The 13,097-nt window shown below is 32.6% G+C and overlaps 5 protein-coding genes across 6 annotated transcripts; 3 read left to right on the top strand and 2 right to left on the bottom strand.

Annotated features, from left to right (window-relative positions):
- Nucleotides 1–85: 85 nt before the first annotated feature.
- AP-2sigma (adaptor protein complex 2, sigma subunit) lies at nucleotides 86–1,169 on the bottom strand. Of its 2 annotated transcripts, none has more exons than XM_076522129.1 (4): nucleotides 861–1,169; nucleotides 560–683; nucleotides 327–500; nucleotides 86–262 (listed from the first exon to the last, which is right to left on the bottom strand). In XM_076522129.1, the coding sequence occupies exons 2-4, from the start codon at nucleotides 650–652 to the stop codon at nucleotides 161–163; spliced, it is 369 nt and encodes a 122-aa protein (XP_076378244.1). In that variant the 5' UTR covers nucleotides 653–683; nucleotides 861–1,169; the 3' UTR covers nucleotides 86–160. The 2 variants fall into 2 exon arrangements, with proteins under 2 accessions (XP_076378244.1, XP_033337698.1); XM_033481807.2 differs by having other exon boundaries at nucleotides 560–709; nucleotides 861–1,164.
- Nucleotides 1,164–8,388, top strand: LOC117226970 (cilia- and flagella-associated protein 44). The gene is made up of 24 exons (XM_033481784.2): nucleotides 1,164–1,514; nucleotides 1,580–1,742; nucleotides 1,810–1,949; nucleotides 2,020–2,314; nucleotides 2,392–2,536; nucleotides 2,619–2,821; nucleotides 2,883–3,125; nucleotides 3,191–3,511; nucleotides 3,580–3,853; nucleotides 3,931–4,171; nucleotides 4,240–4,510; nucleotides 4,583–4,743; nucleotides 4,817–5,029; nucleotides 5,102–5,212; nucleotides 5,271–5,451; nucleotides 5,512–5,697; nucleotides 5,773–5,970; nucleotides 6,047–6,583; nucleotides 6,641–6,812; nucleotides 6,903–7,198; nucleotides 7,286–7,482; nucleotides 7,555–7,772; nucleotides 7,852–7,994; nucleotides 8,070–8,388. The coding sequence occupies exons 1-24, from the start codon at nucleotides 1,324–1,326 to the stop codon at nucleotides 8,235–8,237; spliced, it is 5,268 nt and encodes a 1,755-aa protein (XP_033337675.2). The 5' UTR covers nucleotides 1,164–1,323; the 3' UTR covers nucleotides 8,238–8,388.
- A 109-nt stretch (nucleotides 8,389–8,497) lies between these two features.
- On the top strand, nucleotides 8,498–10,214 carry Tbp (TATA binding protein). The gene is made up of 5 exons (XM_033481802.2): nucleotides 8,498–9,158; nucleotides 9,231–9,361; nucleotides 9,426–9,669; nucleotides 9,744–9,942; nucleotides 10,005–10,214. The coding sequence occupies exons 1-5, from the start codon at nucleotides 8,871–8,873 to the stop codon at nucleotides 10,079–10,081; spliced, it is 939 nt and encodes a 312-aa protein (XP_033337693.1). The 5' UTR covers nucleotides 8,498–8,870; the 3' UTR covers nucleotides 10,082–10,214.
- Nucleotides 10,215–10,567: 353 nt separating this feature from the next.
- LOC117226976 (exosome complex component MTR3) lies at nucleotides 10,568–11,969 on the bottom strand. Its single transcript, XM_033481803.2, has 4 exons — nucleotides 11,541–11,969; nucleotides 11,192–11,445; nucleotides 10,970–11,116; nucleotides 10,568–10,894 (listed from the first exon to the last, which is right to left on the bottom strand). Exons 1-4 carry the CDS (start codon nucleotides 11,686–11,688, stop codon nucleotides 10,619–10,621), a joined length of 825 nt encoding a protein of 274 aa, XP_033337694.1. The 5' UTR covers nucleotides 11,689–11,969; the 3' UTR covers nucleotides 10,568–10,618.
- Nucleotides 11,970–12,095: 126 nt separating this feature from the next.
- ND-18 (NADH:ubiquinone oxidoreductase subunit 18) lies at nucleotides 12,096–13,076 on the top strand. The gene is made up of 3 exons (XM_033481806.2): nucleotides 12,096–12,272; nucleotides 12,410–12,736; nucleotides 12,800–13,076. Exons 1-3 carry the CDS (start codon nucleotides 12,214–12,216, stop codon nucleotides 12,975–12,977), a joined length of 564 nt encoding a protein of 187 aa, XP_033337697.2. The 5' UTR covers nucleotides 12,096–12,213; the 3' UTR covers nucleotides 12,978–13,076.
- Nucleotides 13,077–13,097: the final 21 nt, after the last annotated feature.

Here is a 13,097-nt window from a genome sequence, read left to right as displayed (position 1 = left end):
AATAAACCATACTGAAATATTGTTTCCACTTCATTATATAATTAAATAATCATATTCGACGATACGAATGCGAATTCATTAGATATTTCGTCATAATATAGTTTATTTTTTATATTTTTATGAAGTGTTCAATTAATGCAACAAAGTAAATGGAATAACTTTATTCTAACGAGTTTAACATCAAAAGCTGCTTCAGTACTTTTGTTTGACTCGTCTCCCTTATCTCCCCTGCTAAAAACATTTCATCTACAACTGTGTATACCTGTAAAAAAATGTTCATTATGACAATTACTTGTATTTGTTAGAAGTTTAAAATGCAAGCATACCTTATAGAAGTTGAAAACCAGATCCAATTCACATACATTATGGAAGTACTCATTTAATACCTCGACAAAATTATGTATCGCTTCTAAGTAGCATAAATTATTGTCATTGACATCGACGCAAATGCAGAAATATAAACCTGCGTATCTTCTATATACAATCTTGAAGTTACGAAACTGAAATATAGAAGATTTGGTATCTCACAATAACTTGTAAATTGATATAACAATATTACTTCAACAAAGTTGGTGTGTTTGGCATCTCGAACAGTCACCACAGCATGGACATCCTCTATCAATTTCTGTTTCTCGTCGTCATCAAAGTTCATGTACCATTTAGCTAACCTGGTTTTCCCAGCTCTGTTTTGAATAAGAATGAAGCGAATCTGTGATCGAATTTGGGGTTGTTTTAAAATTTTTGCGACAGCTTTCCGCTAATGAAACTGACAAGTTGTGTCGAGGAGATATAACTTATGGTAATGCAAATAAACAGTGAAAGGAAGTGTATTTGGTATCAATACCTCATTAATTACTCACCATGATTAAATTACTTTGTTACAATTGAGATTCGTATTTATTTGACAGTCGCTTAACAACACGGATACATGAGATTGAATGCCATTTGTTGCCACCCCTGGATTGTCAAGACAATGTTAGTCACATCCATATCTCATATCACAGTTTCTCCTTCGTAGTATCGCGATTTCGATGTGCTCTTTAACGACGCCCCTCTAACGTCACCATTTTCCGAATTTCTCCACATTAAGATCGTCCAACCAATGAGGGTCGAGAAAAAATCATTGTCACTGCTCTTTAACGTGTCTTTACGTGTTTTCCGAGCCGCGGGATGCTACAGAGAGAAAATTGTATGATGCAGAAATTTATCAACCAATTAATATATAAACATGTAAATTAAAGAAAACTCAAAAAAACGCTTGTATTTGACTTTTCGTAAATTTCGCAATACGTTGATGTTTTGAGATTGATTCACAAAAACAACATGGCTGACGGTGGTAAAGATGAATTTAAAAGTCATACAGGAGAAAGTATTGATAATGAAACTGATTCTAAATATGGAAAGGACAATGAAACTCCTAAAGAAAAAATTGATTGGGAGTTCGTCGAAGAATATTCGTCTCTTGCCAGAAAACCTGAACATGGGACCATACCACAGGATTTTCTGGAACTTTTGTATCCTGAATTAAAAAATAAATCCTTTATTTACATTAAATGTATAATTCCTTAACATTGAATAGCTATTCTTATGCGTACGATTGTAAGAAGTACTTCAATTTGTGTGTGGTTGATAAAGATACTGTTGCCTTTACGTCTGGAAATTTAATTCATTTTTTCAACGTAATAGAAAATACAATGACGTTCAGAAGAAGTATTTTGGGTGGTGGTATTGGTCACATAGCTGTGAGTATATGTCTTTTTTAAATAAGTATTTATGAATTCATGAATTTACTAATCTTATAATTTATAGAAAAATCCAAAGAAAGAACATTTTGCTGTAGCAGAAAATGGCACGAATCCAGTAATAATTATATACAAGTGGCCATCTATGAAAATTGTAACTATCTTGGAAGGAGGGACAACAAAACGTTACTTCCACTTGGCTTACAGGTAGATAAACCTGCTATAAATATTAAAAAATGATATTTTATTCAAATATAATTAAATATTCTAATTACAGTCCTGATGGTTTACTACTGGTTTCCCAAGGCGGCGAACCTGATTATTACATCTCTATTTGGAATTGGAAAGAGTTAACAATCATTTTGCAATGTAAATCACATGTACAAGATGTGTACAATGTAACTTTCTCTAAATATGTTCCTGGGCAATTGACATCAAGTGGAATAGGACATATCAAAGTTTGGAAAGTAGCCAGAACCTTCACTGGATTGAAATTGAAAGGGCAAACTGGTAAATTTGGGAATACAGAAATTTCTGATGTCATAGCAATTCTTCCAATGCCCAATGAAACAGTGAGAAATCATAATTAATACTACATATGTATTAAAATAATATAATATGTTAAGAAATATGGTTTTGCATATTTTAGATAATTTCGGGTTGTGAATGGGGTAATATATTATTATGGAATGAAAATTTAATTAAACTCGAAGCATCTAGAAAAAATGCAGAGCCAGCACACATGAATTATATTACTCAATTTGAATTCATCGGTGGTGAACTTATATCAGTTGGTAATGTTTCAAACTTCATTTAAATTTAATTAGCAAAGTAGCTGCAAGGTAAATTGTAATTGTCAGCATTCATCTTGTACAGGATTGGATGGATGGATAAGATTTTGGTTTTATGATACTATTGACCATGCGGATCTCCCCCAAGAAGAACCGTTCCTCGAATTGCAACCAATATATGAATTCCATATTACAGAAGAAGAGACACATTTTCAAAAAGATGCGATGCTCATGAGTATCCAGAAACAAGAACGAAATGAACCAGAGAAAACAATGTGGTATGCTCAGGTAAAGATGTTGCATGACAAAAGTGTTTATTAGTCCTGTTTACAGAAATTATATTTGGCAGGATGCAAATGGTGGATTATGGCTGCTTGATCTTTCTACAAGTAAAAAAGACCAAGTACAAACGAAGATATTTAGGTGCCATGCTGGTCCCATAGTCGACATGGACATAGCAGATTGGGGACCATACATTGCTACAATTGATGAAAGTGGTCAACTGCATGTTTATAATGACATTGAAAAAAAATTAATAGTTGGTCACAGATTTCGTGATAGTGGCAGTCAAGTAGTTTGGCTTCCATGCAAGGTGAATATTGCCTTTTTTCATATTTAAAATACTAAAAAAATTCTTAACAGTCTTAAAATATTTAGGTCGAAAGAACAGGTTCTACAATCGTGTGCGCGTTTCGAAGTGGTATTATTAGAATGATAACAATAGCAATAAAGGCAGCTGTGGTCGAGAACAATATAAAAGGAGATTATACAAGACTAATTCAATGTATAAAAGCACATTCCATGCCAATTACTTTAATGTATTACAATGTTTCGTGCAATTTGCTGGTAACGGGCAGCGAAGATGCTACTATTTTTGTATTCAACATGCAATCCACTGATACTTATCCACAAATCATACCTATTGGCTATGTAAAGGTTCCTTCGCCTGCTACTTGTATGACGTGGAATGCACAAGAGGTAAATATACAGACCCAATTAATTTATTTAAATATTGTAAATAATTTTATATCATTTAATATGACCAGAAAGCAACTTTGTTAGTTGGGTGTCTTGAAGGAGATTTCATGGAAGTACAGTTACCCATCACACCTCAGTCATATACAACTACTTCTTATGAATTAGTTAAATGCAAATCAGCAAAATTCAAATTTGAGTCAGTGAAGTCTTTGATACAGAGAGAAAAGGTAAAAAGAGAATTCGAAGAAGAGAAACAGATGAAAATCGCAGAAAAGAAGAGAGAACTGGAGCAGTTAATGAAAGAGAACCCGCATATGGTGATTGATGAAGAAACATACCTTAGTAATGATTTATTTCTAATTTGATTAAAATCAAATTACTAATTTCATTCGTATTATTATGTTCAATTTTTATTATAGCTGAATTTGATGATATGAAGATAACCCTGCCAGAAATCTACATTCCAGAAATTCCAAATAAAATCTCAGTAATAGAATATGGTATTGACAACAATGTTTGGTTGTTTGTGAGTGGTTTTGATGCAGGATACGTTTACATATACCCTCGTCCACTGTCTGGGAGAATTAGGGACACCAAACCAATCAAAAGCAGAATAATTAAAAACGCGGAAGACGTGGAGATATACAATTGCTTCTTCTAGTACGACAATGTAAAAATATTCTAGAAAGGAAAATTTACTTCAAATTAATATTGCTTTTGTTTTCAAGCGATAACAAGAAATACTTGTTTTTGGGAACGCAATATGGAGAACTTCACGTATGCAGGATGAATATGGAAGACCCATTGGACTTTTCAGACTACTGGATTCTTCCCATACATGATTATTATAATGGACGCATATCCAAGATGTTATTAAGCTATGACAAGAAAATGCTGCTGACGAGTGGTTATGATGGAAACATATTTGCTTTTACAATTAACTCTGACGCCGAGGATGAAAGCATAGAAATACCTGTCGCAGAGGACTCCTTACCTCTAGTAAATAATTGATACCTTTGAGACTAATATCTTTACATTAACAATATATCTTAATTGTGTTTATGAATACAGCTCCAAAATATTGAAGACATGGAAGATGATCATCCAAGCTTAGAAGAGATAATTACACAACTGGAGCAGAATCGAATAATCTCTACCGCTGAAAAGAAGAAAGAAGAGGTTTTACGAATTATACGCGGCTTAGTAGAAGAATATGTCCAAATTATGAACAGGTTTATTGGACTTTGTTCCTGATAACATTTACGTGAAATTATTATTTTATAATATATTACTTCATCAAATTAGAAACAGAAAGCTTTTGCCGTCTCAACAAATATCGCATTTCGAGTTGGACCCTAGAATTACAGAGGATTTAGAGCAATACTTGAAAGAACAAATCTCTTTAACACAGAGAAAGCTAGAATTTCAATTTGATAAAAGTAAATTGGAATTGGAGAAACTGATGGACCATTTTGTTACACCTATTACACATTTGCCTTTTGCAGTGCGCAGTATATTGTGAGCATTATTATAATTGTTTATCTTTATTACAGTGCATTACACTTATTGAAATATATAATTTTAAATTAGGAATGAAGATAAAGAAGTACACTCCCTCAGAGAATTAAAACTGAATATTGACACCACATTAAAACAAATAGAAACAGTGAAACAATTTGAAGAGCATCACCATACAGACAAGTATAACTTTAAAAAAATAAATTTTGTAATTATTAATTATTTTATTATTTAACTATAGAGCACAAGAGGGAGAAATCGAAGACATTGAAGAAGATATGGATGACGAGGAAATACAATACTTGGAGGGTCTTTTAGCCGAAGATTATAGTGATTTAACTTCTGGATTAGGAATTCAGATCAATCAGATGCTTTTGAAGTACAAAGAGAAGAAAGCTAGCATGATTCGAAGACAGAAAGAAGTAAACCATAACCACACAATGAAAAATACCGTAATAAAAATAATATACCATTATTTTTAGTGGCAAAGATTATATTCGAGGAAGCCAAATTTAGCCAAAAGTCGTATGGAGGATGCAGTCTTCATTGAAAAAACAGAGAAAGACATTGGTGAATATAATCTAAAGACAAGCACAGGTTTTAATATTAAAATGAAGAAACAGACAACTGTATTGAAGTACAAGCAGCTTCTAGATTGCAGGCGTAAGGTACAAATCGGAGAATTTGTAACATGCAGCAATTAACATGCAGCAATTAACATGCAAGTAAATTATCCTTTATAGCTTCATTATCTGCGAGAAGACTTCAATGGAAAGTTGAACGAAATCAGATTGAAGAAGCAAAAACTACAATCAGAAGTCCTTGCATTAATACAGATGCTGAGAAAAATCCAAGCAGAAATTCCTAATAAAAGTGTAAAACCTATGCCGCATGTACCAATATTAAATGTTGATACTGAATTTCCTGAACTGAAGCTTAACGTCAGTTAATACTATTGCTGTTTATGATCATACTGAACTATGAATAATTTATCTGCTTCCAATATCATTTTTTTAGCTCGAGAAGTATGTATCAATGACAGAACAAGTGCAACAAATGAAACGACAGAGGCAGTCTCAGAGCATAGATGTACCAGTGGATAAGTACGACTTGGAGTATGAAGTGTTGCTTTGCGATGAGAAAACAACCACAACAGATGAGATTGAAAGTTTTTCCACCATTTTGTCATCATCAAAGATGAAAATCAAAGGTCAAGTGTCCACACAAATTGATTTAATACGGAATTTGAATATAAGCGATGCTGTTCAGACGTTATGGGAAAAAGAAATGAAGCGCACAAGGATGTGGCGTAAACTATATGAACAGGATTGCATTTTGCGACATATCGAAGAGAGTTATAAGCAAATAGAACACGAATTGGACGAATTGGAAGAATATAGGCTTGATGTTATATACCAGAGCACTTATATGAACTTGCATTTGTTGACGCTTTATGAAGAATTTATCATTCTTAGGGAGTGTGAAGCAACAGAATTTGTTCTCGAAGATAAAGTTAATTTGAAGTCTAATGAGCGAGCTACACTAATGTCGAAGGTACTATCACTATAAAGATAAGTATACGAATTTATTGATATAATATTGCTTGAATAGATGCAGAATACAAACGGCAGAATCTCGATTAGGGAAGAGGAGATTCGAAAGTTGCACGTGAAGATTAAGGATCTTACTGCTGAATTTGCGAAAGCTATTGTTGGAAGCAAGTTCCAAGACTTCCTACAGAAAATATTCAAGAAAAAATACACAGCTGCGAGGGAAAGAGACGGTACCGATTTCCTCTTTCTTAATTATCTCTTTCGTTTCTCCTTCTTTCTTCTTCTTATTATTATATTATTATAATTATTATGAATTTCAGAATCTGAGGACACTACACAATCGTCGGAGACTAGCAGTGATGAAACTGATAGTACAGTAGATTCTGAGGCTGGTCAGGTTTTGTTCGATGAAAATATTTGTCCACCAGGTTGTGATAAACAGTTGTATGAAATGGCATTTACTATGAGGGCACAGCGATATGAACATGAATTGCAAATTAAAGAGGAGCAGAGAGAGATCGAGTTGTTATATAAAGAATTAGACCTAGAAACAAAGAGCTTGAAAATTGTTGAGAATAATTTAAAGAGTAATCAAGAGGATCTGGAAGCTTTCATAGTATTATAAAATATTTGATACATATATATATCACTCTTTGAAATAACTGGAATGGCTTATTAATTGAGTTATTTCAACATTAATTAGGTGGAAAAACAAAAGAAGTTAAATGATGTTGATGTCACAGTTATACTAAACATGCACCAAATGCAAAACATATCAAATTCTGGAAATGTCACAGAGATTCAGGATTGTGTAGTTTTTAATAAAAAGGAATTATCAAGTCTGTATGCTAGAGTAGGAGAACTACAAAAGCAAACTTTGGATTTAATAGATAAAAGAAAGTAAGTTAAAGTTGTATGTGAAGTAATTAACTAAAAAGTAATTAATTAAAAATAATTATTTATTGTTTATAGGAAAAATGAGACACACCTTAAAAGGATAAAATTAGATTTGAAATATATGGAAACGCAAAATAAGAGTTTAGAATTAGAAATCAAAGAAAAAATGATTCAAAAATTTGGTCGAAAAGTGTCTCTGCTAAGTCTGTATGAGACTATTTTACAGAGAATGATTTATGAAACTAAAACAGATATGCGAAAAATTATGAAAACTTTTTCTGTGGACTTGAAGAGCAAGTTGAAGCTTTCAAAATTTTATACAACTAATTTAATGGAAGTAGATTAAGTAATATTCCATTTTTACTTTTACAGACGTAAAAAGAGAGTGCAATGAAGGCCTTATTATTTTAGCGAATTTAATTCGAAACAATACTGAAAAGATAAGTCTGTTAACAATATTAGAAAAAGAGAAGATTAAACTGAAGAAGATGTTAGAACAAGTACCAGTTTCAGAAGCAAGTATTATGTTATTGTGATATTGTTAATTATTATATAATTAAGTAATATTCGACAATACTTTCTCATTTTAGGAGGATATGTTAAAAGTGGAACTTCAACATCAGACAGATATATCCATACTTGAAAGAGTTCTTCACAATCAGATGCAACAGAAACATTTGCTTCAATATGATGTTGAAAATCTTCGAAATGGACCAAAGAAATTACTTTCGTCTTGTTTGAAGGAAAATATACTGTAAAAACTATTTATTTTAGATTAACATTTTCAAATTTAAGAGTTTTGTTCTAGTTTAATTATAATAGTTAAACTCGAGCTCTTGTAAACATTTAAATACAATGTATATTTACTTCGAATATTTTTAAAATATTAAACGCACTTGAATCAACAGAGTTCTGAAACTATGTTCATTATGGATCAACTTGCGACCTGGAAATTGGTTATCGAAAGAACTGTGGGTTTCGCTTCTCCCAAACTTCAGTATTTTATGCCTATTGTACAACGCGCTCGCCTCACTACAATTTGCAAATTTATGGCCGTTTTCAAAGCAAACTTGTAAACAAACAAGCGGAAGGTGATGACGAAAAAATAGAAACAAAAGCTGTTGCACATTTATAATTTCTCAAATTTAATTTACCATAAATAGCATAGTATTTCCATTTTCAATAATTACAAGAAAAGTTTCGTTAACGTATAAATTCTAACCTATAATATGATGCAGTGTTATTTTTTGAAACATGGGTACTACCGAGAGTATGAAACTCTTCTTCAAACCCACAGATGCTGAAAGATTTTTCGGTTAACAAATTAATGTAGAGATCATCCGAGTCAAGGACATTTTTGTATCAAGTGTTGTACAAAGACAGCGAAGAAAATGGATCAGATGCTACCGAGTCCAGGGTTTAGTATACCCAGCATAGGCACTCCACTGCATCAACCAGAGGAGGATCAACAAATCCTGCCTAATGCCTTGCAACAACAACAACAACAGCAACAACCTCAGCAACAACAACAACAATATCAACTACAACAATTACATACTATGAGTCCAAATATGCAGAGCGGTATGCTAATGATCGGAACGCCTCAAAAAACAATGCATGCTTATGCAACTGCACCCACTTTTGCAACGCCACAGAGTCTTATGCAGCCACAAACACCGGTAACATTAAATATAATATTGAATTTGTTTGCTGTAATAATATTACTTTAAAAAAGAATTATTATGTTCCAGCAAAACATGATGTCTCCATTAGTACAAAATAACAATCACATTGCACCTTCGTCAATAGGACCATCCACTCCAGGTCCTATGACGCCAATGACGCCAGCTTCTGCTGATCCAGGAATTTTACCACAGCTACAGTGAGTAAAAACTTCACTTATAATGAATAATAATAGATATATCACATTTAATGTTTAATTGCAGGAATATCGTTTCTACAGTTAATTTAAATTGCAAGTTAGATTTGAAAAAAATAGCTCTCCATGCAAGAAATGCAGAATATAATCCAAAGAGATTTGCTGCAGTTATTATGAGGATAAGAGAGCCAAGAACTACTGCCTTGATATTCAGTAGTGGGAAAATGGTTTGTACAGGAGCAAAAAGTGAAGAAGACTCGCGGCTAGCTGCAAGAAAGTATGCAAGGATTATTCAGAAGCTTGGATTTCCTGTTAGTACATATTTGATTATTATTTTTTATTGTTTCTAAACAATGACAATTAATACGATTTATTCTGCATGAAGGCAAAGTTCCTAGATTTTAAAATACAAAATATGGTGGGCAGTTGTGACGTGAAGTTTCCAATTAGATTAGAAGGCTTGGTGCTCACTCATGGACAATTCTCCTCATATGAGCCAGAACTCTTTCCTGGATTAATATATCGAATGGTCAAACCTAGAATCGTATTACTCATTTTTGTCTCAGGAAAAGTGGTCTTAACTGGTAAGTATTTAGCATAAAATATCATTTTGCGAATGTAATTTAACAAATCGATATTCAAACAGGGGCGAAAGTTCGACAAGAAATTTACGAAGCATTTGATAACATCTACCCGATCCTGAAGAGCTTTAAGAAACAGTGATTTGATTTTATATGTTAATGTTACGCCTTTCAACGAAAAAGTCTAGTTTTGCCTTTGAAAGCAGCAGAGAACAGTTCTATCAGTTTCTATAGTGTAAATCCCGAAAATCATATTAAAGTTTTTTATGAAACAACTACATGAATTATCCAAATAACTTTTCTTTTATGGAAAGATCACTGAAGTGTCTTCTCGATATAGTGCAGTGCCTTGATCGAGAGATAGTCAATCTTTTTAAATTTGTTCTTAACTTATCTATATTTATATAACTTAAAGATTATGAACGTAGAATTAGTTCTTCCTTAGAGAATGCCAAGTGTAACCAATTATTTTTTACGTTGCTGGAAATTGTTAATACTTTATATACATATAAAACTTTAGGCAGCTCGTCGAGTTTGTAAAAAATTTCAACTGCATTTTGATACATTGTATATGGAATAGTTATTGTAAGAAGACGTGGATTATATATAAATACGAAAATTATACAAATTTTCTATTGTGAAAATATATATTTAAATGCATTAAAAATTGTACATTGTTTTAATTGCTATGCAATTTCATAATAGTTTTAACTAAACACTGTTGCAGCACAGGGCAGATGTCTTTATTGATTTCTGTCAGAATGTCAGTTGTATGTATAACTGAGTCTGTATCAATATTTCCAACTAAAAATACCTCTGAAATTTGACCATGTTGAGGAAGACTAGCAAGTGTTACTATCCCATGATTAAAATCATCTTCTTGATCTGGATGTGTATTACACAATACTTCTTCCATATCCGTGGGATCTACTAAGAACTTGTTGCCATAAATACCCTGCATGTTAATTCCATTAATTTATCAGAAAACAATATCTCTTATTTAATTCCACTTATATTTAATTCCACTTACCATAGTAGAAGCTGTAACTAAGCCAAACATAGGAACACCTGCATTCGCTAAGGCAATGCTAGCTGCCATGATTGCTGCTGCCAATGAAGATCCAGCATTATCTAAGACCATTGCATACACATCTACTTGAAAATTAGGAAACTCATGCTGCAAAAATATTAATTATACGTGGAAAATGATATGGAGCATAGAATTATGATAAATACTTATGATTGTACTTACTAAGCAGACTGCTGGTTCCAATGCCTTTTGCATGATTAGACTATAATGTTTTTCATCTGCACTCTGTTGATGCATTCTACGCTTTTCACATGAAAATGAAGCAAACTTAAATTCGCAATAGATTTCTCCTTGTACACAGTAGCCACTTTTGTTTGGTACCTCTCTGGGGTCGAATACTGAGCAGACAACTTTTGTGTTTCCCATTTCTATGTATGCAGAACCTTTGGCTTGGCTAATAACACCAGTTTTCAAAACTGTAAATATAACAGAGAATTTATCAATATGATAACTAGATTAACAATTTAAGTTTGATAATAGATTAGAAGATTGGTATCGTGTAAAATCTTACAAATTTTCCTTAGTTCGTTGTCAGTGCGTTTATCGCTTCTTTCAATAAGGTTATGCTTCATTTTGACATTTCTGTCAGTGATATCCGAATAAATGTGATAAGGAAACGACGCCTCTGGGCCATTAATACGTTTTTGATCGACAGGCATTTTTAATTAAAAAATAATTACTCTTTGATTAATAGCTTCTTAAATATTGTTTATGATTAACCTTACAGACAGACCTACCAAAACAAAACCACGTGATTTTAATGCGGGTTTACTGTCACGAACTATATACCCTTTACAGTCCTCCATATCGTTTCAGAAAAATTGAGTTACATTATGAAGAAAACTGCTATTAAACATATTACTTTATGTATGATCAGAAAGTAATTGTCTTCCCGTATTTTTCAGTGAAAATTTGATATCCTTATAGTTTAAAAATAATACCAAAATATTACTAGATTTTTCGAATTGAAATTGTGTTCCCTGAACATAGCTCTATAATTTTGTTATGCATATATTCATAGTGAATTTTCTAAATTTACAAAATGATTAACGCATGCGCAAATGCGTCTTCATGTGTGTAATTTTATCTAAGAAAATGTGTTGACCTGGTCAAACTGATGCGAGGCAATCGAGGTGGAAACTGTGATCTTATTATTTGTATGTAGTTAACCTTTATTGTACAAAATGGCACTTCGTTCACTATCGGTTCTGCGTACAAATGGTGATATTCGGAAATTTTGTGCGTAAGTGACGTCTCCTAAATTTCTCTTATGAAACTAGTTTTCAAATCTATAGTACGATTTTGTAATCTTACATTGTTAGCCAAATCTGTCAATTATGATGAATATTATGGAAATGACAAGTTTGATTTAATTTGTAGGGTACCAGTAAGATACCTTGCTACCAAAACGAGTAAAGATCTTATTTACAAACCTAAATTTCATGGCAAAACTATGAAAGAGATGTTTGAGAGTAATGAGAAAAGATTATATGAAGAAGCTTTGAAAGATAAGATCACTGTACCAGTACTTGAGGATGTTGGAATTATCTCTGGCATCCCAGAAGAACACATAAAGAATCGTAGAGTTCGTATTTATTGTCCGGCAAAGAATGCTATGCAGTCAGGGACAGATAACACTCATATGTGGGAAATTGATTTTGAAACGCGTGAGCGGTGGGAGAATCCACTCATAGGATGGACTTCGACGTGAGTACAAATATTTATGTTTTCAGTTTAGTTGATTTACTAATCTTGCCTTTTTTTAATTAGGGGAGATCCAATGTCTAATCTCAAGGTGCAATTCGTATCGGAAAAAGAAGCAATTGCACATTGCGAGAAAATGGGATGGGAGTACTATGTTCAGAAAAAGAATATCAGTAATCCTAAGCCTCGCAGTTATGGCACCAATTTTGCATGGAACAAACGTACCAGAGTTTCAACTAAGTGAAGTATGAAGGGTTTTTAAACATGAATTATACTGTAGTATACTGTATATAATACAATACATTATTATGTATTATACGATAATATAACTATATACGTAATATGTATGCATAATTGTTTTTTC

Source organism: Megalopta genalis, chromosome 5, assembly GCF_051020955.1.
Source record: "Megalopta genalis isolate 19385.01 chromosome 5, iyMegGena1_principal, whole genome shotgun sequence".
Taxonomy (NCBI): Eukaryota; Metazoa; Arthropoda; class Insecta; order Hymenoptera; family Halictidae; genus Megalopta; species Megalopta genalis.
This window is presented reverse-complemented; position numbering and strand designations above follow the sequence as displayed.